Genomic DNA, 25,558 nt, shown 5'->3' on the forward strand with positions numbered 1-25,558 from the left:
TACAGCATTACTTAGGTTTTATATCATAAAAATCATCTTTTTCATTTCCAGTAGGATCTTGGAAGACAGTACCATATGCAATGAGATCTATAAGAAAAGACAGCTCTTTCGGTTGGTATGGTTTACTTTCTTTAAACTGTGTTTTCAGATTATGTGGTGGAATCTATGTTAAATATAAGTGTATAGTATAAAAATATTTTGGTTCATGGGAAAAAAACATGGTTGATTCCTCTCCTGACAGTTGGTGATACAGCCAGTGTGCAGCCATATTGGATGGTATGAAATGTGGGACTAGAAAGCCATTTCTTTGTGTATCCTTCTTCAGGCTTCTACCTCCAACTATCTGTTTTTGGAAGTCTAACTCTGTCTGCACACTGGTGTAAGATTCTCAGATCCATTCTAACGATTACATTGAGTTAAAATGTTTCTGGCAGGATGAAATTATGTCCTTATTCCCATTACTGGAAAATAAATCAATGATAACTCTATTTAGATAGCTGAATTTTAAATCACTAATTCCATCATAATATTTCTAATAGTATCTTTGAGCATGGATTTTTATCTCCAAAGTAAACTACAATTAAACTACAAATAAACTACTACTTCCAATTATAATGGCTATGCAGTACTATAAATATACTCACTACCTAATGTGTATAATAAATGTATTTATTTATTTATGAATAGTAGGATTTATCTTTGTAAGAGGAAAAGTAAGACAGAAACCCTTGCTGGCTTTAAGACAGAAAAGTTTTTTAAAATATGCTTAAAAGTATTTTTCCTAGATTCCATTTTATTATATACCTAAAATGATAATTACCAAAATGATTAAAATTGTTATTTTATTTCTAATAAATGAATAAATGATTATATATGTACATTATATAGAAATTATACAAACAGGCATAATCTCTAATTTCCTAAGACTTGCATCCTTTATGCACTTTTTATTTTTACAGTCTATTTGAATTTTGAATGCCACCATTAAAGTTAGAGTAACCCAGGCTAATTGTCTCATGCCTGTAATCCCTATTTAAGCTATTCAAGAGGCAGAGATTTGTGACATTTGAGGCCAGCCCAGCCAAAAAGTTAGTGAAATATCTCAAGATAATCTAGGCATAGTGACACCTACCATCCTAGCTGCACACTAAGAATGAAGAGGATGGCAAAAGCCCAAGGGGAGCCCAAAGGGGTGGGAATGAGGCAAGGAACATGACAATTTACCTAAAAAATAATTAAAATTAGAAAGGTCTGAGGGCATCACTCAAGTGGTAAAGTCTGCCTAGCAAGCAGAATTCAAACCCCAATACCACCAAAATAATCAAAATTTAAAAAATAATAAAAAAATCATAAGCAACAGGATAATTTGTTCCCTTATATTTTGTCAAAAAATAGTAAGACATTTTTCAACTTCTTTTACTTTTCTGGATCAAAGTACGTAGTCTAAGTTTCCATAATTATAGACATTTTCTTTTCATATTTGTTTATTAAGAAAAAAAGCCTTGCATTTCTCATTTAAAAAGAAAGAGGAAAAAAATTAAATTTACTATTAACTTACAACTCACACACTTCAATCTAGTTCGTTTAAGTGGATGCAGATAAAGCACAGGTTCTTGGCTTTTAGTTAGTTTTAAATAGCCCCTATTAGGCCTCTACCAGAGTTATCATAGACTCAGTCCATCCATCTAAAATACTAGTCCTACCACCCACCAAAATCACGAAGCACAGGAACCAGAAAGGCAACTTAGCACAAAAGCAGCAACATAATTCTAAAGGCAATCCAAAGTGTACATCACTCATTCATTGGGCAATAAATAGTAATACAATGTACTAAAATGAAGGAAGAAAAATGCTATCAGTTGTGAATCAGCACAGAAACTAAACTCAGGGTAAGTCTTTGAGGACCAAATTTAACTAGTCCTTTCATGATAATTAGAATTCCATCTAGGCTTCAGTTCCAATGACCACTCTTTTCCTGGATTCCAGTTGGCAAGAGTTATGAATGTAGGAAGATGAGTAGGGCACCTGAGTATATGTTTTCTTCAATATCTGTGATTCCATACTAAACACAAATAGGTAGTGAATTCACTGCAGGACTTTATTGAAAGGAACATTACCTAGAGAAATAGAAAGTAAATTTCTATGTGCACATATCTAGAAATCATAAAATAAAATCATGTAGTGTGAATTTCCTTAATGCTAACTCCCTAAAACAGTAACTTAATTTGGGGGCAGTGATTTGAGCTGGCAGAATAGACATTAAGAAGCTAAGATTACCTTATTGAGCAGAGAATGCAATGCAAGTGTCAAAGAGCAACCCACACACCTGTCTAGAAACAGCTTCAGTACAAACATTGCACACCATGACCTAGCACCCTGCACCCCCAAAAAATATTATCTACCACTTTGACAATTAAGATCTCAGATATGGCTTACTGGTAGAGTGCTCGCCTCGTATACATGAAGCCCTGGGTTTGATTCCTCAGCACCACGTATATAGACAAAAGCCAGAAATGGCGTTGGGGCTCACGTGGTAGAGTGCTAGCCTTAAGCAAAAAGAAGCCAGGGACAGTGCTCAAGCCCTGAGTTCAAGCCACAGGACTGGCAAAACAACAACAACAAAAAACAAAAACAAAACAAAACAAAACAAAACCTGTGTCAGCTCTACCGCTATTTACAAGTCCAGATTCCTTCCATGTTGGGTGAGTCAGGAAGAGAGAGAACTAAATCAGAATAAAGATGCAATAAGGGTCCCCTCCCCATTGTAGACAGCATTATTCTCTTGTATTCTATGTGCTGAACCTAAGGGCAAGTGTTTTCTATAATGAATATTCATGATGGCTGCCAAGGAAATTAGTGCCATATCTTGGTCCATTCAGTATGTCAAGGAATGATCTAGCACAAGATGAAACTGGGTCACTGTAATCAGAATTACAAAAGTATGAAGTTGAATTTGCACATTTGAAGAAAACCCAAGAATGGGATAGGAAACTCTGGAAGAGACCCATTTTATGCATCCTTCATCCCTGGCTTTCTTAAATGTCAGAAGAGTGTAAAGCGGTAGTTATGTGGTTGTCAGTGAGAGTGCACCCTCCTGTAGGTAGGTCTCTTCTCAGGTAGTCGTTGTTTCTGATGTTCTGAGAGCAGAGAACACAAGGAAATATTGAAGAGCTCACAGGGCATGGAAGTTTTCATCTATTTCCACCTTTCAAGTGGTTTCTGTCTTCCAACTTTTCTGTTCTTCTTTTTCCCATCTACTTTTATAAGTTTCCCTTTATAGATTAGTTATTTCCTTTATTTTCTCTTGGATCTATTGAACTCCCCAAATTTCCTTGAAATAAAGGAAACAGTAAAGCAAAGCTGGATCAAAACCCACTGTTTATATGTATCTCTGTACAGTTTGGCGGGTTGGTGCTCTGTCCCTGTTCCAGGCTTCTAGCATTGTCCCTAAAAGATAAATTTTAAAGGAATGCTGCTGATCCACATGTGTGATATCTGGTTCAAAAATTCAATGTGAAACTAGACACCTGTGTGGCTCGTGCCTGAAATACTTAGGAGTCTGGGATCAAAGGATTTCAGCTCATAGCCAGCCTAGGAAGGGAAGACCATGAAAATTTTGTATCCTATTAAACACCAAAAACACAGTGCCTGAGCCCTGAACTCAAGCCCTTCACACAAAAGAGCTCAATATGTCACATTGCCTATTGATATCAAATTAGGGGTCACCTCTCTTACATATGAGTACTTTCCCCTCCATTTGTTTATAATCCACAAGAATCACAGGATGTTTCAATGATAAATTTATTTTCATGTGCAGAGAAAAGAAATAGGAAATATTAACAAAGTAAGTCCTTAAACAGACTGTAAACCAATGAAAATGCAAATTGAGTCAAATTTCCAAATAGAGCACATTCAGTTTTGCATACTGCTTAAAGATACTCTGGAATCCATGGAATTCACTTCTGGCTATTGGAATCTTTCTCTCCGAATTTGGAATAAATTAATTCTTTCACATAAGGAGGTGTCAGGTATTTCCACTGATTCCCTTGGAAAGTTTTGAATCTCTGTAGAATGTTGGCTCTTTTGGTTTAGTAAGCGTTAATGTGAGCAATAAAAGCCCCATTTCCGTTGGCCTTGAAGGCTAAACTCACTGGGCAAAGTCCTTATTATGGGTTAATAGAGTAATTTCTGTCATTTCTAGTCTGTCTATCGAAGCCTTGGTAAATTCAGATATCACATACATTATAAAGATGGAAAATGAATGAATAAATAGTCTCTCTAGTCATTGCACATTTTGTTCCAGGCCAATCATTTCACGCTGCAGAGAAACAATGGCTATTGTTTAGTGGGAATTACTTTTAGAATCATTTAAGCTTATAATTACTTCTGAACATTATTGTTGACTTAAGTCAGGAGAACTTATCCCCTTTTCCTCTCTCTAAGAGATAGCAACTGCATTCTACACCTTGTCTTTCTCATTGTTTCTCGACCCCTGGCAGAGGTATCATGTGACAATTCTAGGTCTGACTTTTCTGTTTGTAATGTTTGTGTGTGTGGTGCAGTATCTGTCTCTACATCATCCGGATATCTGTAGCCTGTTTGTGGGAACAATGGGGTTAATTAAAAGAGATGGATAGAAGGGTCTTGCATGACATAACCCCCCAGAAGAGTGCCAGGAGTGGCCACCCACCCCAGCCCACCTTGTAACACTGTTCCTGTGCATCTTTCTGGTGGCCACGCTCCAGGGGCAACAGAGACAGCTCAGGGAGGACGTCTGGGAGTCGGCAGAGCAGCTCGGAGAATGAACTCAAGTGGTCTGACCACCACAGGGCCTGGAGCAGCACGGACTCTGACAACTCTAACCGCAACCTACGGCCCACCATGACTAAGACAGCGAGTTTTGGGGGCATCACGGTGCTGACCAGGGGAGACAGCACATCCAGTACCAGGAGTGCTGGGAAGCTGTCCAAAACAGGTAGTTAGTACTAAATGGCTTCATGTACTCGTTGTTTTTTTTTAATTATCCAAATAACAGTAGCATCTCTGACTTTAAGTGAACTATTAGCAATGATAAGGATTGCTCTACATTCTAGGAGGGAGAATGCTATTTACATAGCTTACTACACCTTTCTAGCCATGGGCCTGTGTCACGTTATTAAGCTCTCTAGTGCTCAGTTTCCTTATTGAAAACAAATGCAGACTATTGAAAAAGTGGAACTCAGGCCCATTTCAGTAGAGTTTAGTCAATTGCAATTTCCCAGTGAAGTTAAAATTAAATGACTTTTCTAAAAATGATGGCCATGTCAACTACTTAAAAAAAAATTGCCTGCTGCTGTACAATTTAATCTTGTGACTTATTTCTTGAACTCAACTGAAAGATACTTATACTATTGATAGGTCCATTTCTTGCATTAACATGATGTTGGTATGATGGTGAGCATATGATTTCACTTATATGTACCTGTGTCCTCATCTGAGATGTGGAAATGATGAAAGTACATACATTGCAGGAGTCTTAGGAAGAAAGAAATACTAAATCCGCACAAAACTACTTGAATATCTGCCAGGTTAAAAACCCTCAATCAACACTAGTTCTTTTTCATCTTTAGTTTTGCCATTTGATGTTTTCATTCCTTCCTGGTGAAAGGAAAAATGAATATAGGAGAGGTCTAGATTGTCTACATTGGCAGATGCATGCATCTTTTCGTTCACCTGATTTTTGTTAGTTGGTAAGTTAGTTTTGTGACTCCCTACCTTTCCTTTCTCAAAGGTCATATTCTCAGATAAGTAATTGAAGGAGCATAACTGTTCCTGAGGAGGGGAGAGTTAATGATGTAGGAGAACTATTAGCTTGAAGTAGCTTGAATGGATGCACGCAGGCCATTTTATTATCTTAGAAAAGCAGAATCGGGGAATTGAGAACTCCATAGAACAGGACATGATGTTGGCACACTCATGGGTCTGAGGTGGCAGGTGAGTGAGAGATGAGTGCAGGACACTGTAAGGGAGGGCAAACCTTGTTCAGAATACAGACAGGGGCAGCCCTGGATTGAAGAATTTCCTAGTCACACTGTTACTGGGTCTCATCCTTCGTTCATGATGGTGGTGCTTTAACCTAATCATTTCATTGACAGATTCCTCCTCAGAAATTATCTCATGTTTTCCTACTCAGGAAGGAAATAAATAGCATTTACTCAAGTCCCTAACTATGCACTTCTTGGAGAGTTGCAAGTCGGCTCCTTCTCTCTTCTTGCTAGTTCTGTTCACTAGTTGTTGAGCTTTGAGTTTCTTAATTCTTTTTTTTCTTATTTATTGTCAAAGTGATGTAGAGAGGTTACAGTTTCATACATTAGGCCTTGGGTACATTTCTTGTACTGTTTGTTACCCCCTCCCTCATTCCCCCTTCCCCTCTGCCCCTTTCCCTCTCCCCCCCATGAGTTGTTCAGTTGGTTTACACCAAATGGTTTTGCAAGTATTGATTTTGGAGTCATTTGTCTTTTTATTGTTTGTGTCTTGATTTTGATATTCCCTTTCACTTTCCTAGTTCTAATACCAGTATATACAGTTTCTAGTGTACTCACACTGTCACTGTATCTTATCTGGTTTTCTTAATTCTAATTAATTGCTCTCCTACCCACTATGGCAGCAGCTGAAATCAAGACAATACAAATCCACTCTGGTACACTTGAGCTCTTATAAACTAAGTAAAGTTAAATAGCTTGAAATCTTAACATGCAGAAACCAAAACCAGTAAGTGGAGCACTTACAAATTCCAGCACACCAAAAGAGCTCTTAAAACTTTTAAACTAATCATCATCGTCCTCCATGTATCAACTACCAGTCACTTCCTAAGCATAGCTCTTTGGAAACATTTAAAACATCTCAAAATTGCTCAAATGCTATGTTATTTAAAGAATGATTAGAGACTGTAAGTGCTCCAGACTTTTTCTTCCTTCTAATTTAAGTGTCACTATCTGAAAGTTTGTCAAGGTGTAGGCATGGAAAGGAGAAAGGAAATTGAGGGAGACCACCATAGGATATAAGGGGGGAAAAAAAGAAAACCTTAGAAGTTTCTAAGGGGGATTGATGGAGTGATGCTCTAGACTTGCTGCTACATACTTCAGAACTTCTCAATATTCTGATGTCTCCCCTCTTTGTTCACAAGAGAATTGCAAATTCTTTTTAAAATTGTGTCAGAAACCAAGTCTGGGATGTGACATTTAAGTTACTTTTCTCCTCTTCTAATTACATAGGATCTAGCTTGAGTGGGAAAATAGTACAATTTGTCTTCTCTTAGAACCATGCTTTCTCTTATCTTAATAAAAAGCCCATTCTTAGGTCTGAACACTCTGTGTGTGTGTGTGTGTGTGTGTGTGTTGTGCGCGCGCACCTTTTGCTGGTTAATTGGAGATAATAGTCTCATGGACTTTTTTTCCCATCTGGTTTGACCATGATCAAAAGACCTCGGTTTCTGATTTAGGTAAAATTACAGGCATGAGCCACAGACACTCTTACAAGTACCTTTTCATAAGGCCCAGGCTGTCTTCCAGGTGCCCAGCATGCATGTATGGAAAGCAACAATGCCATTCCATTGTTCCTGTGAAGACTACTGGAATTTTACTATGTTGTGTACAGCTTCAGGGTTTTCTTAGAAGCAAACATAAGGTTGAAAAACATAGCATCTGTTTCTGTCTATACTGCACTGCTTTACTTTTTGACAACACCCCCTCTCTCCCCCTACACCTTTGACTTCCAGAACAATGCTCTCAACTTTAGCTGCATCAGAATCAGCTGAAAGACTTGGTAAAAGACAGGCTGTGGCCACACTCCCTGGCTTCTGAGTCAGTAATAACTATGGAATGGTGCCCAGATGTGTACAGTTTTAAAAAGTTCCCAGCTAATAGCTGATGTTTTTTAATGAAGCAAATACATTTTGAAAATAATATGTTCTGTAGTAATCAGATGTCCTGTTACTTTAATAATTGTAGGTGGCCTGATAAATGGTTTTATAGATGTCAAGATTATTCTTGCTGTTCTTATATTCCTTATCTCCTTCCTAGAGTATTATTGAATCCAATATGATATTCTTAACTTTTCCACCACTTCAAGATCTTGTTATGTTCATTACTGCATTACACACCTTGAAACTTTCTTTCCCCTATAATTTCAAAAGCTTTAGGTTAGTTTAAGGGATGACCCTCTGAATATAGAAGGTTATTTTTTAGTTATTAAGAAAGAAACCTTCATGGTTTGGAGTCCACGTAGAGGCAAAATTAATGTTTTATTTTGTTTCTTGTTTGTTTCTTTGTTTTTGTTTTTTTCCCCAGGGAATGGGCTAAACAGGCAAGGAAAGTGTATCCCAAGCATTGCAATAGGAATCAAGTTTCTTATGGTAGTAGAGAGAACTGACTGAACACTAACTGAAAATGTAGAGGTGCTTCTAAACACCAGGATATGATAGAACATTCTGGATGTTGCTGGAAAGGAAACTTGTCAGTGTGATTAGTCCAGCAATATATGAGTGTATTTGCTATGTAGTAGTTAAGGTAAGTTTCCTGCCTCCTCTTCCAAACTTGAAAATATAGTATTATCTTTCTTGACAAGTGAATTTTCCTGTGAATTTTTTTGATTCAGTCATTTCACAATATATTCATATAACAAAACCCTACATGGTACAATGTATATATATATCATCTACTTACACACACACACACACACACACACACACACACACACACACGTTTGGTTTTGTGTTTACCTATCAAATGTCAACTAAACCCTTAATGAGGCTGAAAGAAGGAAGGAATGACATTACAGAATTATCCCACAGAATGATGGGCCTTGAACACTGTACTAGATCAAAGGAGCCATTCACAATGGACCATATAACTTATGATGCATTTTTGTGCAATGTCTGGAATAGACCTATCTATTGAGTCAGAATTTAAATCATAGGTTGCCTAGGTTGAGAGCAGGGATTGAGATATGTGAGTATGACAATGAAAGCACACGGATTTCCTTCTGGGTCTCTACAATGGTTAGCAGTGCTGGTTGTATAACTATGAGAATATACTAAAAGCCATTAGATTATATCATTTCAAAGTTTGAATTGTATATGAAATATTCTTGACCCAGTTTCTGCAATGAACCAAAAGAGTAGATGAAAAGAAAAAGTAATTTTAAATCTCAGCAGTATAAGGACGTGATACCACTGTTTGGCCAGTTGATCAAGGAGGGAACAAAATGTAGGAAGATTACAGTAATTATTCTGCAACCAGGGGCTCCTAACCACACTCTGCCACCCCCTCACCACTGTCTTCCTATGCTTCTTTTTTTTTTTCTTGTCCCTTCATCACTTATTTGAAGACAGTATGACCTCAGGACAACTTCATATTTAAAAGCCTCCATATCTCAATCCTCCATATTTACATTCTTACCTAAAAAGCATACCTAAAATTGGGCCTTGTATCTCTTAGAATTTCCCTCTGACTTGGGTTTCCTTTAAATCACAGGGGGAAGGTTGAACAGATAACAGAGGTGTGAGCTTACGGCCTTCATGCTTAGAGCTAGGCTCCTGGAGTCTGATTGCCCTGAAATAAAAATACAAGTACCAAGTTCTGCCCATCAGACCTGGGCTTTCCTGTCCTAGTAATTGCATTTTAATAATGGCTTCCAGGACTTTAAGAAAGACAGCCTGAAGCTGGTAACAGGTAGGGAGAGAGTTGCATCTTCAAGCACATTGAAGCTCTATAAAAAGAGAGGTGAGGGAGGGACTTGGAGTGTGAATTTAAAAAAAAAAAAAGCTGTCTAAAGTTTAGCCAAATGGGCGAACTTACAACTCACTTCTTCTTGATTGCTCTGGATTCAGTCTGGGGGTTTCTTTTTTACGGAAGAATGTGCTGAAGACTAAAGACGCACCCGAAGAATTCCTGAGGAACAAGGGCTAGTGAGCTGCAGGAACTGGAACCAACATCCAGAAACTTCTCTCTGGGGATTTCTGCTTCTCCTAGGGAGTCTGTCCAGGCTCCTCAGTTCTTCTCTGTCCCTTCCTGGCTTTCCATTTTGCTTTGCTAGTGATGGGTTTCCTTTTTCACTTTTCTTTTTCCTTTTGCTTTCTTGTGAGTTCATGTAAGCCTCTCCCATTGCAACTTTGTTTTGCCTTCTCTTCCTTTCTCCTCACATCCCCTACAGGGCCCAACTTCAGCTTCTCAGCATTCTACTGCGAGTAGCTTTGAATGTCTTCCTAGCATTTTCTAGAACTTTGCCTAGGCTTGGTTGTCCTTTAAATCACATAGAGTGGAGTGGGATGGAGTGGAGTGGGGTGGGGTAGGACCCTGTGGCCTATCGGCTTAGAGCTTGGTTCCTGGGGTGAAGTTGTCCCCACTGAGTGGACATTGAAAAATGTGTTTAACCTGTGTGGAGATCTGTTCTCACCTGCAGGATGAGGTTGCTGGGATAGTCAGATCCACTGGTTTATAGAGAGTGATTTGCGGAGTGCTTGTCTAAGGACACACTGTTTATATATTTGCCTTAACTGTTATTATACTCCTGAACAGAGGAAAATAGAAAGCTCTAACCCTCTGTTTCTCAAATGCTATAGTCTTCAAATATCAATTTCAATTTGTTTAAAATCTTCAAGCATTTCTCCTCTGGAGCTGTTTATCCTTTTTTTTTCTAACTTCCATTTAAAAAATCAAGTATTTGATTATAATGTGCTGACAAGAGTTAGGTTAGTTAGATTTGAACACTTACTGTGTTCAAAGTTCAGCAGAAACGATCATTTCTAAGGCCTGACATAGAAACGTTTACTGCTTAGCTGATGCGTAAAGGAAGTGTGACCTCATACCTATCTTTTCAAATGTTGAAATTTGAAGCCAAATTTAGTCTATCTTCTTTTAACTTGAGAAATGAAAACATTTTTACTCTCTCCTTTTCCTTCCTGTTGATGCCATTAAATTTTCCCCAGGTTTCAGAGAAAAACACTACTGTGAATCAGCAATTAATAACTAAAGCCAAAATCAAACTCACTCTCTGGATTTGCTTGTGATGATTCAGTCTATTTGCACCCCTGCCCCCTGCCAGTTCCCTCCTATGTTACCTGAACCTGCTCCATCTCCATCTCATTGAAAGAGTCACAATCACTGTGAATAGCCTTGCTATTCACTGAATAGCCTCGCTACTAATAACAATGTTTTCAAATATGTGAAATACAGTACCCTAGTCCATGTGCTTGAAAATAAAAATAATAAAAATACACACCTGTATTTCTTATGTAGTTTATACCAGGCCTAATATTTGATTGCTCACATCATTTTCTATCTTTCATTCTTCTTATCCAAAGTCTATGTAGTTCCATCTTTATACCAAAGAAAACTAATATTCAATAGTTCAAAGCTGTCCCTGGTCAGATTAGAAAGAATCAAAGTCACGACTTTCCATTTCTCCTTGACATGTAATCTTCTGCATGTTCTTCTGAGGAGACCTTAAAAGAGATGCTATTAGGTTTTTCTATTTGTTCTTTCCTGTTATAAATATGTAGCTTGGTGTTAGAAGACTTGCCTAGTATTTGCAAGGCCTGGGCTCCATCCCCAGCACTACCTGTTTCCTCTTTCAATGTGTTCAGTCAGACATGCTCAATAGGAAATTGTCCTATGCGTGTATGGGAAAAAGGTGTTATTTCTCACCTTGCCTCTCCAATATTTGGCCAACTGGGTGTTAGAGAAACAGTACATGGAAACATGTATGTGGTCAGCATATCCTCGGATCCCTGCTTAGGCTGCTGTGTCTTCAACTTCTTGCACCCATTCCCACTCAAAAAGGCACAGTTGTAGCCTTAATTGCTTGAGGCATGGGAATTTACAGGTACTGACTTCAAGGCTATAAATTTCTGCTCACCAATTTATCACCTAGTGGTGTGTGAAAACATTGAGGTGGTGCTCATTTTCAGTCACTCTTGTCCTCAAAATTAAAAAACAACAACAACTATGGAGCAAAGATGCCTATATAATGAGAGCCCAAATATGAGAGGGGCTCAGCTTGTCCTACCGTTTGTCAAATTCTTGAATCAATTGGTTATATTAAAAAGAAGTGAATATATATATATATATATATATATTTTTTTTTTTTTTACCAGTCCCGGGGCTTGAACTCAGGGCCTGAGCACTGTCCTTGGCTTCTTTTTTGTTCAAGGCTAGCACTCTACCTCTTAAACCACAGCAGCACTTCTGGCCTTTTCTGTTTATGTGATGCTGAGGAATTGAACAGGACCACTAAGACACAGATCTTTTTCTCTCTGCTTCTCTGTGTTCTGAATGCCTGGTTGATTCCTCTCTCCCACCCCCCCACCCCCTCCACCAGGTTCTGAGTCTTCAAGCAGCACAGGCTCCTCAGGATCGCTGTCCCGTACCCATGCCCCTCTCCAGAGCTCACCCCTGGCCTCCAGCTTGGCAGCTGGCTCTCCTGGCTGTGTGCCCTATGCAGAGAATGGAATGGGAGGCCAGGTCCCTCACAGCAGCACCAGCTACATCCTCCTTCCACTTGAAGCTGCCACAGGCATCCCTCCCGGAAGCCTCCTACTTAATCCACATACAGGTTAGTCTCCACTCATGCTAGTAGGGGTTTTGTTCTTGTGTTTGGTATTTTTGAATTTGCAGGTGTGTTGTCTGAAAATTCCTAAATGGACACGTGTGTGTGTGTGTGTGTGTGTGTGTGTGTGTGTGTTGCTTTATGGTTGTTGTCCTTATAGTAGACTTAAAACTAGGTGAATGTGTGTTTCTTGAATATCCTCTGGCTAGCAGCACCATATCAGAAGGAACTCGAGGAATCCTTGGGGACTCAGAAGCTCTTAGCTAGAGAAGTTGCTTTCTCGTCATAGAATTCCATGCAGCTCCTTTGGGATCTGAATAAGGAACTGTGGCACTGAGAGCAAATCCTCTTGTATGATAGGGGTCATGGTTTGGGAAACTGCTTCTTCCATGACCATGGCGTCTTTCATAATAAGTGGCTATTGTTTCTTTGATTCTGCATTGTTCTGGTGGGTCAGTTAGGTGCTACAGCAATTCCAATGTTCATGGGGCATTGGAGCCCCAACGTTAGCAAAGAAATGGAATGACCTTTGCTACATGGAAGAAACTTCTCCACAAGAGGCAATCTTACCTGAGCTCTCAAGGCTGGCTTATTAATGTCTGGAGACATTTTGACTTTCATGACCTTAGGAAGAAAAGTGTATGAGAAATAAATATAAGACACAAACCCTCTGTGAAAGCACAAGCTGGTTCCCATGGAGAGTCTACTAACACTTTGGATGTGTTAGCAATGCTGTGGTAGAGGTCCTTGTTTGGGAAACTTGCCGGTGGCAAGTCACTTCTTAAGTGATCTTTATTAGTGACTGAAAAAATTAAATTGTTTCAAAATAGATATGAAGTTTGGCCTATAATATTTTAGCTAGTTCCTTCAATTGGCTAAGCTTGGAAATGCAAAACTGGATAGATATCTCATTCAAGTGATCTCACACAGATAGTGCTACTGGCAATTAGGAAATTCAGAGAACATAAAAGCTATCAAAAAAGAGTTACTTGAATAATTGCTACATTTTCATAAAAATATGACACATTCTCAAAGTATGCAACTGAGATAATTTGAATATGCCATAAGCTTGAGGAAAAGAAAGCGTAATCATTTTATTGAAAACCATTTGAAAGCTCCAGACTAGAAACTTCCAAGGGTTTTTTTTTTTTTTGTGAATGGCTTATATTTATTTGGATTATTGTAAGTAATATAAAGGAAATTTGAACAGACTAGGAGCATATTCACCACTCTGGGCATCCATCTATCTCTGTTGGTTAAAACTCTCACTTTTAATTGAGATAAAGGGCATGTGAAAAGAGCACATGCTAAACATTGTTTTGAATGACTTGTTTTAAGAAAACTTACAGTATTTCAACAAAGCTCAACAGAGTATTTTTGGGTATAATGCAGGAATATTATTGGAATGATTGTGCATGTGTATATTATCATCTATAATCTTGTTTACAGAGAAAAGAAATAGAATGCTGCTGGTGCCACATGCCAATTCTTCATTGGATGAAGTCACTTAGAGTGGTTATCACAATATCTCTCTTGAAATAGGATCTCAACTAAGGGAAAAGATATAACACCATCAGAACAGTCTCTCCACACACACATTTGTCTGATCTGACAAAGTCTACACATTAAAATATCCCTAGACCAGAAAGAAAACGTTTACCAACATTTTATAGTATAGTTGAATTGTGATATTTAAGAAATTATGTTTCTTTTTTCTAGAATGTCTTTGTGTTTATAAACAAAATATACACATGCTTGTGTTTAAAAGCATTTAATATATATTAGATAGATAGATAGATAGATAGATACAGATATAGATAGATTTGCATATATATGTGCACATGAGTATATGTATCTAATTTCTTATGTGACTATTATTCATTTCCTTTGATGTGTACTCATCTTTCACTGAACACATTGACAACCAAGAATGATACCTTTTATTCTTTCCTATATAACCTTTCCGCCATGGGCATGGCAAAAGTTTGTTGGTGTTACCTACTAAGAGAATCTGTCTATTTTTCTTTTTGTATACATTGTCCTCGGGTATATTTCCTTATAATTAGCACATTTATGACCCCTTCCATATGGGAAGGAACCGTCTTTTGAACTTGTTTTGCTTTATCATTTGCCTTCCCCATAGTGGATTACAGGCTTTTATGTACACTGTAAGTGCTTAATGATTGCATGTCACTGAGGTAATATCTACACTCACTACAGATATTGGTCAAGAAAGTGGAGCAGTTTTCTACCTAATGTCATATATCTGGCTCACGTGTCAAATTTGAATTGATAAAATACCAGTCTGATGCCAAAATAAGGCAAGCAGTGATCTGAAAATTCCATGGAGCTCCCAGTCACATATCTGTTGCATGAATTAGCAGTGAAACATCATCCTTCATCGGCACCATTGACTTAGCTCTTCCTGAGTAAGAAGGATCAATTGTTTGACACACCTACAGCAGCCTCACCCATCTCTGCTTCTTTTGTCTCAGCCTAACCCTCTACTTTCTGCTAGCCCAAGTCTAACTCAGGACCTCTTGCTTATTCTGTAATTTGTTCTTTGGGTATCTAGATGATTGGGTTGTCTGCCACAGTATTTTTTTCAAAGTTGTCTTTATACAGCATACTCATTCATGTAAGGCAAGTATGGAATCTTGCACTTCATTTTTCCTTCAGTTCTCTTACGCCAGTCTTCTTTTAGGAAATAGCAGAAAGTTCATCTTTGCTAGTCTATTTTCTCTTAATACTCTGTAGAAATGCCAACAGGCAGTACCCACATACTAGTTAATATCCATCTTGCCCATTTGCTCTGCTTTTATCCTGCAGAAACTCATACTTTTGTTATGTGAAGGCTTGCCATGGGCAGAGACTATACCTTGAGGAGCCTTTTACCACTGTTGTTTTTTTCAAGTGTTCCTGACAGGCTTCTATTATGCAATACCTTTTATTGTCTTCTGGATTGCTAGAATCTGGTTATCCAAAGTATTTCCTCTTCCATTTTTCTTAATACTATTTTGGAATTTTGGGGTAGTCTCTATAAATATACCCTTGCCCAGCCTGAGTTAACTTTCAAACTCTAGAAAAGAAGATCACTTTGTCCTGTGCTTTCTCTGTTTCTCTCTAAATAATTACCCTTCTGCAAAGTAGATAGCAGAAATGCTTTAGTGTCAAGGTCCTCTAACTACCTTGTTTCTTATGTGAATTATTTTGGGACACCTTTCCTTGTCTCCTATGAGGAGAAGCCAAATTGAGTTTATTAATTAACTAATTAATTTTATGCTTTGTTGGCGTAAATAGCAGAACTATTATTTACATAGTACTGTGATGGTATCTATTAATATACTATACATATTAACATGGGCAATTTTTCATCTGATGTCATGAACTTAAGATGAATGACTATTCAGCATTTAATCCATTCATCTCCTGCTTTTAACTCTGAGCATCTAAGAGTCCTGACACATTTTGCCTGTGCTAGCACCCAAGCCATGCCCTGCTGTGTCCTTTTGCCATTCTGACATGAAAGTCAGACAGACCCAGGCCAAGGCAGATTTTCCCTTCACTTAAGCAGCTGTCTAGCAAGCTAATTTCTTGTACTCAGTTGTAATTGTATCTGTATTTGTATAAACCAGAGAATACAGAAAGACAGTCACTGCCTTATTTAAAAATCAGGAGGGAATAGATTGTAGATTTTGAATCTAGAAGAAACTTAATTTTTAAAATACCAAACAAATTAAAGTAATAAAATATAGCTAAAATTAAATGTGAGTAATAGAAAAACAAGAGCCAAGAATATTAAGAACATCAAAAACCAGATTAAAGAGACTTATTTTCTGTTCTATGCATCTATTTCTGGCACATTTAATTCCCATGGCAGCACGATATCATTTGTTATGAAGTATTCTCTGGAATGGGTATTATATAATACATAGAATTCAAAGTTTCTTGTTCACACACACAAATATATCTGTGCTTAATCTAGGTGCTAATAATGGAGAATGATAAATACCCTTTAAGTTCTTAAAAGAACTGACTCAAAGAGGTAGGGAGGAGGCAACGGGCGGGGTTGGGGGGGGGCTGGGACGAGGAAGTAACAAGTTGAATAAGAAAGAAAAAAGAACTGACTCTTCTCCCTGTGAGAGTTCTGTGAGAATCGCCACAAACTCAGCATTTGCCTTCTTACCATGCCACACTTCATGTTTGAAAGGTAATTCACTGAAGATCAGGACCCACACACACATGAAGGGTAAACTTGGGACATGTTGATTACGTGAATACCTGTATAAGTATCACCCACATTGAGACAAGAGACATGTCTAGTCTTTCAGTCACTTCCCTCATGTGCTCTCAGATGTATTACTATCCTGATTTCAACTGCAGGGCATTATTTCACTTGATCCTGTGAAGAAATGGGGTTATAGAATAGCTGGCTTTCTGTGAGCAATTTTCTTTTTCATTACTTTTTTCTTTTTATTATTATCCTAATGAGGTTGTACAAAAAAGTTGCCATTTAGCAAAGCAGTTTGTGAATATAATGCATTTTGATCACCTTGATCACGCATAGTCTCACCCATTCCTCCCTTACCTACCCCTTCCTTCACTCTTCTTAATTTTGTAGGATATACATTGGATTCTTGATTACATTCTCTCCCTCTTCTCTTCATTTGTCTACCTGTTTCCCTTTGACCTTGCCCTCCCTCTTTCAAGTACCTGCTACCTGGTGTTTTATTTTGTTAAACTTTGATTTTGCCTTTCTAAGGAATTATACTATTTGGAATCTACCTTGAATCTACCAGATCTCAGTTTACACATTTGTATACACTTGCAAACCACCTAATGCTGGTTTTGGCGGGGGGGTTTTGGCGGCGGGGAGGGGGTGGGTTGTTGTTGTTGTTGTTTTTGCCAGTCCAGGCTCTTGAACTCAGGGTCTGGGCACTGTCCCTGAGCTTATTTTGCTCAAGGATAGCATTCTACCACTTGAGCCACAGCGCCACTTCTGGCTTTTCCTATCTATGTCTTAATGAGGAATCAAACCCAGGGTTTCATGCATGCTAAGCAAGCACTCTGTCACTGAGCCACATTCCCAGCCCCCACCACCTAATGTATTTACTTATAAGTTTGTAAGCTAAGTCTAGCATTCACATGTATGGGAAAACATGCATCCTTTGTCTGTCTAAGCCTGACTTATTTCATTTCCCATAGTATTTTCTGGGTCTTTCCATTTTTATATAAATGATATGATACCATTCTTTCTAATGGATGATTAAAATTCCATTGTGTATATATAAAATTATATAATATATATACACCACATTTTCTTGACACATTCATCCATTGAGAGGCATCTGGGCTGATTCTATCCCTTAGCTATGATGAATAGTGCTGCAATAAACATGGATATACTGGTGCTTTTACTGTATCCTGGTGTGTAAACTTTTGGGAAAATGCCCAGTAGTAGCATTGCTGAGTCATAGGGTAGATATATGTTTAATTTTTGAGGAACTTCCACACGGCTTTCAAGAGTGGTTAAACAAGTTTATATTTCCACCAACAGTGTATTAGGGTTCCCTTTTAGCTACATCCTCACCAGCATCTATTATCATTTGTTTTCTTGATAATGGCCATTCTAACTGCAGTAAGGTAGAATATCAGTGTTGTTTTGATTTGCATTTCCTTTATGATCAGAGATGATGAGCACTTCTTCCTGTGTTCATTGGCCAGTTTTACTTTTTTTAAGAAGACTCTCTTTAGCTCATTAGTTTAGCTCCCATTTGTCTGTTCTTATTTTAGAAGTATCATGTGTACTTAATTTCTTAGAATAATGTTTCCTCAGTGTCAGGTTTTAGATCCTGCTTCTCACCTGCTCTTTTTTCTTTTCTTTTCTTTTCTCTCTCTCTCTTTTTTTTTTTTTTTTTTGGCTAATTTTCCCCAGATGATTGGCAAGCCTTGCTTGGCTTGCTTTCACATGTATTATTAGTTATTAAGGCAGGTTTCTTCTGCCACCATATATTTCAAGCCCTGGATATGATACTCTGGTGAGATCCGCATCTCAGAACAAGGCACGGGCTAAGGAGATCTGAATATGTGTTGTAGGAGAATTCAGTACTGCCTCTCCTCAGTGCCCAGAGTGGGGAGGGTACCCTGCTTTGGAGCACCAACCCCATTCTGAGAGTCCTACTTCTTGCAGGCCTCCTGCTCAGGTGCCCAGAGAACATTCAGCTCGTAGAGGAACACTTCTGTTCTCCCTTTCCAGCAGGGCTACAGAAGCTCCAGAGAAAGGAAGAAAGGAAAGGACTCATAGACAGCTCTAGAATTTGCAGATCCATGTACCTGTGTTCTGATTGTACTAGTATTGAGTGTGATTCTGCACTGAATCCTGTTCTTCACTTCACTTGACCTCTCATGCATTGAGCAATAATTTTCAATTGTGATTGTTGCTGTCATGGTTCCTGGTTATACTCATTATACAAACTAGGAGAATTCACTAAATGATGTTGGAGGACTGAAAGGTGAATGGACTTTGAGATCTTACTGATTCTTCCTGGTTCTCTCACTTTCTCTATGTATATATGTTGCCTGGTCTCTCTAAGCCCCAATTTAACTTCACTGACATGGAAATGAGTGTACATGTCTATGGAGCTGTTCGAAGAGCTAAGATTGCAGGTGTGAGGCACCTAACATATGGGAAACTGCTTCTTTTCTGCTTACCTACCCTTTCCCTCTCCTCTGCTGCCTGTCATTTGCCACCATGTGGCCTGCTCTTTCTACACCTCCTGGGAACATTCACTTCCTCTTCAATCAAACAGGTAGCAGATTCCCTCCCTCCTCACCCTCACCAAATTACTGTTTTGCAAATGATGAAACACTGCTCAACTATAAAGCCACACTATTATTTGTAACACTAATAACTATAGCAAGACATTCCATTATTGCATAAGGCAAAATAAGCTCCTGACGAGATGGTTCTGTGTTGAGTTTATTACAGATCATCTTTAAAATACAAACCCTTGTGCATCTCCAAAAGGGATGGGTAGGTGGACACATAAAGTTCGGTTGTGCACGCATTTGTGGAACTGGTAGTGGTTGTGAAGAGGTGGCAAAGCTACGTAAAAGCAACATCAATATATTGATGAGTAACTTGTGGCTGAAGGTAGCTGGGGTTGTATAAATGGAAAGCAGGCACTTTCCCTTGGGGTATGTTATTCTGCTGATGGCTGTGAGGAGCAGGGCAGCAAAACATGGCTTTGTGAAGATTGCTTCTCCACTGGGTGCCACTGTCCACAGATACACTGAGTTTTGACAAGGCTCTCTGAAGGTGGTGAGCTTATTTGCTGCTTCTTAAACTGCTATGGGCTTACTTTAATCTAGTTAGGATCAAAAGGCGGTAAAATCTTCACTATGGTGCAGGCTCTGGTGTCTTGGAGTCTCACATCCCTGCCTCTTTACATTAGTTACTTTTGGAATATCAATCTGAGGGCTTTCTTTCTGCCAGGGAGATTCTGAGACACTCACCCGGTCCAGTTTCTGATTCTATTACAGGTCAGCCCTTTGTGAATCCAGATGGAACTCCTGCAATATACAACCCACCGGGCAGCCAGCAGCCCCTACGCAGCACAGTAGTGGGGCAGCCTGCACAGCAGCCCCCACAGCAGCCGTCACCTCAGCCTCAGCAGCAGGTGCAGCCGCCGCAGCCCTCCATGACAGGCCCACTGGTCACTCAGGTGAGGAGCTTTTGAACAGCAGGCAGGAGGTCTCTGGGAGAGGAAGCTTGCATAGTCTTCAGAAAAAATAGTGCATCAAAGACAAGGTGTATCGTTTGGTGCTCTCAGTTGCCCATTGAACATCCTAAGTAAATCCTATGAAGCCTAGAATCTTTGGCTACAGTGTGACATAATGCTATCTCATCCTTAAGTTTAGGAAGAACTGAATTCCCCATCCAGTGCATATGCCTATAGGATAAAAGCTAGTTCTGGTGAAAATCAGTCAGCGTTTTTTCAGGTCTAGACCCTGTTTTATGCCCAGGGAGTGCTTATTATGATGATTGAACTCACAGTTCCACTCAGGCCTCTGAATCTACTGCCTACCTTTCCCATCATATATCAAATATTTGTGTCTGCAAAAAATCAGTAATAAATTTGTTATCAATGGGAAGAAGTCAGTCAGTTCTGAAATTGACTGGCTGTTCTTCCCTGTGCTGTTGAGAAAGATATAGAGCTGTTTTTCCTTCTTCAGCCAGATGCACAGACCAGTCCACAGAACCAGAAAATATAGCCATCCCCAACATCCAACATACATCACTAACATGTTCACTGTATGTAAATGAACACCCCGCAAGGGTGTTGGGCTCTGGCGTGCATGGCCTTGACATTTCATGGGCAGCTGGGTCTCCTCTCTGGGTTGCACTGAACTAAGGAACCCTTTAGAGACAGTGATGTACATCATAATGCATTCTACCTGTTTCCTTCCTTTAGTCTGTCCAGGGTCTGCAAGCGAGCTCCCAGTCTGTGCAATATCCGGCGGTGTCTTTTCCTCCCCAGCATCTTCTGCCTATGTCTCCAACACAGCACTTTTCCATGGTACTGTATTCTTTTCACATGACTTTTCTGTCCAGGGAGCATTTTTATTGGCCTTACTATACTTTGTGAAGAGTTGAGTGATGCTATTGGGATCCTTCTGGTCTGAATGTGATGGGAGAAAGTATGTATGTGAAGGTCTCATTCCTGATCAGTGAAACCCAATTTTGCATAACATCTCATTTCCTCATGGTCATCTGTCTGAAAAATGTTCAGTGCTTCTGTATTCTGTGCCCACTTTTAAGAGTTTGATGCTCTCAGAATTAGAAGTCAGAACAGAAGTCAACTTCGTGTGGGGGCTGAGGGAGTATCTCCAAATTCGAGTCAATATTGTAATTGTTGGCACCCTATGTTCCTCACATCTCTGCTCCTTTAGGACTCCAATCCCTAGTTTCTTTCCACTGCCTTTACTATAGTAGTTCCTTTGGGATACAGTGAAAGACTGGGTATTGCCCCTAAATGTGAGCTCAGGCTAGTGAACAAATGTACCCTAATATGGGTATAGAATTGCCTCAACACACTGTTGCACTTATCCTGGTGGTTTCCAGCAACAGTGGCTTGTAATGAAAATAGCCTTAAGCCTCTCGTGCAACATGCAGTTCTGTGCTTGCTTGCTGCTGAAAAGACCAGCGGCATAGCAAGCCCTCCTTGCTGCAGCATCCCCAAGAGCTTGAGACCCCAGAGAAAAAAAAAGATTAAATTGTTTCCATGGAAAGAAGATTGGAAGTGATCACAGTGCCCTTTAAAAGCATACTGTGTGTGACTCATGCCTGTAAGGTCAGTTATTACAAAAGCAAAGATTGGAAGGATCCCTGGACAGCCTGGGAAAAAAGTTAGCATGAACCTATTTAAAAAAAAAAAAAAAAGCATAGGGAAACACATCTACAGTGCCGAGGTATGTTGAAGGCATATGTAGGAGGACTATAGTCTGCTGCCAGCTCTGACAAAAGTGCTGGAGTCTAAAAAATAGCCAAAGTAAAAAAGGCTGGGCCATGGCTCAAGTGGTAGAAAACCTGCTTAGCAAATTGAACTCAAGTTCAAACTCCAGTATAGCAGAAAAAATGAAAGAAGGAAGACAGGCAGGAAGGAGGGAGGGAGGGAGGGAGGGAGGGAGGGAGGGAGGGGAAATTAAGGTCAAATTATTAACAAGTTCTGACATTTGGGAAAATTGAAGCATGAATTTTCATATGACTCTTGTTTTTTTTTCATATGACTCTTGTTTTTGTTTTTGTTTTTTTTTATATGAGTCTTTTTAATCTCAAGTGAACTATTCCTTATTTAACGGTTTCCGAAATCTAGCAGTGTGTGTTTCAGCTCTGCGTCTGTGGGCCTTCTTCCCCCTTTCCACACTGATCCTATTACCTCCTCCTTTATTTCCTCCATGGCAGAGAGATGATGTAGCAGCTCAGTTCAATCAACTGAGTCTAAGCAGGCAGTCCTCTGGAGAGACTCCGGAGCCACCGTCCGGTCCTGTCTATCCACCCTCCCTCATGCCACAGCCAGCCCAGCAGCCAAGCTATGTCATCGCTTCAACAGGCCAGCAGCTTTCCACAGGGGGGTTCTCCGGCTCAGGCCCTCCCATCTCCCAGCAAGTCCTTCAGGCCCCTCCCTCTCCACAAGGATTTGTGCAACAGCCTCCACCAGCACAGGTACCTGTGCTTTCACTCTCCCACCTATGCACTGGCTGACTTGTGGTGAATCTGTTCTGTCTTTCCTTATAGAATACTGCCAGATCCACAGGTATTCTTCACCCCATGAACTGTTTATCTTTCTGTTCCTTGGAGTTGTACAGTCCCAGTGTCAGCAAGTCAATTAGCTATAACAGATTCAACTGCCCCCAGCCCAAGGAAGGGGTGTGCCAAGCTGGTACAGAGGCCAGAAAAAGCATTGGCTTCCTTTTCTGGGCAACTCCTGCCCTGGGGGACATTGAATCCTCTCTTCCTGCTGCTTAGGAAATGTGGCTTTTTTACTTCTTATCAATTCACAAGCATTTTCTGGAGCTAATCTGATGCTCCGGGCAAGCTCCTCTATGAATATAAAGAAGGAAGGTAAGCCAATATCCACTGTCCTTTCCTGTCCCTGAGGAGAGGCATGGCTCCCGCCTGCTCTCGCAGGTAGCCATTAATCATATTTAATTGACTTGAGCATGTAAGACACCACAGATCACTGATTTTTACTGTCTTTCTGAAGACCGATTATGTGTTACTGTTCACCAGCAAGCATCTCTGGTGGCCTCCTGGGTATCCCTTGCAGAATATTGGAAGTGATTACTGTCAAGATGTAAAATGCACAAAAGTGTCTTCTGGTCCATTTTCAAGGCGCATATATATTCCAAGCAAATGCTGTCCTAATTACGAAGCACGGCATAGGATGAGCTGTTTAAAGTGCAGCTTTGCCATCATACCCTTTCTTTCATGGCCTCGACATTCTGAGTGAATTATTATGTTCTTCAAGCCACACAAAACCCTATACCACAAAGTGATTTCCACACACTCGTTCATTTTATTTGGAGTGATTAATTAACAGTTCATTTTCAGTCATCACCTCAGGAATCTTTCTTTCCTCGTGGGATTTAGGGACACAAGTAAAATAAATTTAAGTTACAGAACAAAGACTTTAAGTCATACATTAATTACTTTATTCTGAAATTAAATACTTTGAATTTCATTATTGGGGAAAATAGAGGTGTTTTTTTTTTTAATTGGCCTAAAGAGCATCTACACATCCTTATTCATTTCTGAAGTCAAAGAGAAAAGTTAGAAGAATACTTAGTTGAAAACAAAAATAAAAAGAAGTTATCCTCCAGGAATTTCTGTATCAGTTCACTATAGGAACAAAGATAATTCAGAACCTTGATATGCCTGCCACAGAAATATTTTCATTCCCTCTTCAGTGGATTTTAAAAAGTAGAAAAAGAGGGTGACAAAGCAGCCATGCATGGTTCATGATTGTCATGGACATTCATGATTTTTTCATTTTGAAAGAACCACAGATAGAGTTATGGGTAGAGCTCACAGTGACTTTCAATTTAGTAAACATTTTCAAATCTAGCTATTCAACTATAGAGCAATAAAAATAACTCACTTGAGATTCAGCCCCTGGATGTTTATGGAAATATTCTAACTTGATACAGAGAGTAACCTTGAAAGTTGGTTTACTCTGACCTGGGTGAGTTCTTTGTCTACCAGAGGAATACACAGGAGACATGTAGAAGAACAATTTAAAGAAAGGAAATGGCAAAGGTTTTCTCTTTTTTTTTAACTTTGTTTTTACATGTATAGTTTCTCTTTTTCTTTATTTCTTTCCTACCCTAATTCAACCACTTTGGGGTTCTCCTTATTTTGACATGATTGGTTCAAAATTTCCTCCCTCTTAAATTGTCTTTCCTCCTTTTTCCATTCCCCTTTCCAGCCTTTCCTACATATCCTCTCAAAGACTGAGCCAATTGTCCATGGCTCAGTCCTACAATCCTAGCCACTGAGGAGGCTGAGATCTCAAGATCACTATTCAAAGCCAGTGAGACAGGAAAGTACATGAGATTCTTGTCTCCAATGAACCATCAAAAAGCCAGAAGTAGAGCTGTGTCTCCAGTAGTAGAATCCAAGTCGTGAGCAAAAAGCTACAGGACAATGCTTAGGCCCTGAATTCAAGCCTCCGTATTGGCACACACATGCAAAAAGATTTGTCTCAGAACAACTTGCATTCTTCCTTTTTAATGATAAAGATGGGCCAACTACACATTTGTTTCTGTGGTTAGTGACCATAATTCCAAAGAGCTGAGCATTAGTGTTGGTACAAGTGTCCAACTTCTGGCAGGAAATGACTTGCTAGCAATTTTTCATTTATTAGTGTTAATTGGGCAGTTCTTAAGTTTTTAACCTCCGTCATTCAATCCTTAAGGTATAAATCTATATTTCATATAGAATATAAGAGGATGGACCAAGGGATAGCAATCATATTCCCAAGCTTGTATTGAAACAAGACATGGTATTTCCTAAACAAAGAAAATGCTGTTCTTTCTGAAAGACTTGTAAATAGAATAGAAATGAGCAATTTAGATAATAGTTGTTCTTATTCCTAACATTGATATGAATCAGGGTAGAATCTTTAATTACATCCCAGTGTTCTGTAGCATAACCAAATCTATTACTGCTTCACAACTCTTTAGATGTTTGTCCAGTTATAAATTGCTAAGTAACAATTTTATAGCAATTTATAGCTAGAGAAAATAGTAAGTGAATTAGACTTACTATGCAATTTTTAGCAGGAAAGAAATAGCAAGTCTAAATTATGATAAACAGTGCATAAGACAAATTAGTCACCAGTTAAAACTCATGATGATTTTAGACTTATTCGTCCCTTTACCCTGAATATCCACATTATCAGGTATTCGGAAT

General features: G+C 39.2%; 1 protein-coding gene across 2 annotated transcripts in view; it reads left to right on the forward strand.

Moving 5' to 3' along the window:
- The window catches only part of Arpp21 (cAMP regulated phosphoprotein 21), a 165,707-nt gene that overhangs the window by 86,049 nt on the left and 54,100 nt on the right, over positions 1-25,558 (forward strand). For both annotated transcript variants that reach the window (XM_048348649.1, XM_048348650.1), the window contains 6 exons: positions 52-111; positions 4,746-4,975; positions 12,358-12,591; positions 20,128-20,309; positions 21,060-21,164; positions 22,550-22,810. In XM_048348649.1, the coding sequence (XP_048204606.1) occupies positions 52-111; positions 4,746-4,975; positions 12,358-12,591; positions 20,128-20,309; positions 21,060-21,164; positions 22,550-22,810 (1,072 nt within the window). The remainder of the gene's footprint in view (positions 1-51; positions 112-4,745; positions 4,976-12,357; positions 12,592-20,127; positions 20,310-21,059; positions 21,165-22,549; positions 22,811-25,558) is intronic.

The sequence above is a fragment of the Perognathus longimembris genome, chromosome 6, assembly GCF_023159225.1.
Source record: "Perognathus longimembris pacificus isolate PPM17 chromosome 6, ASM2315922v1, whole genome shotgun sequence".
NCBI classification, from domain to species: Eukaryota; Metazoa; Chordata; class Mammalia; order Rodentia; family Heteromyidae; genus Perognathus; species Perognathus longimembris.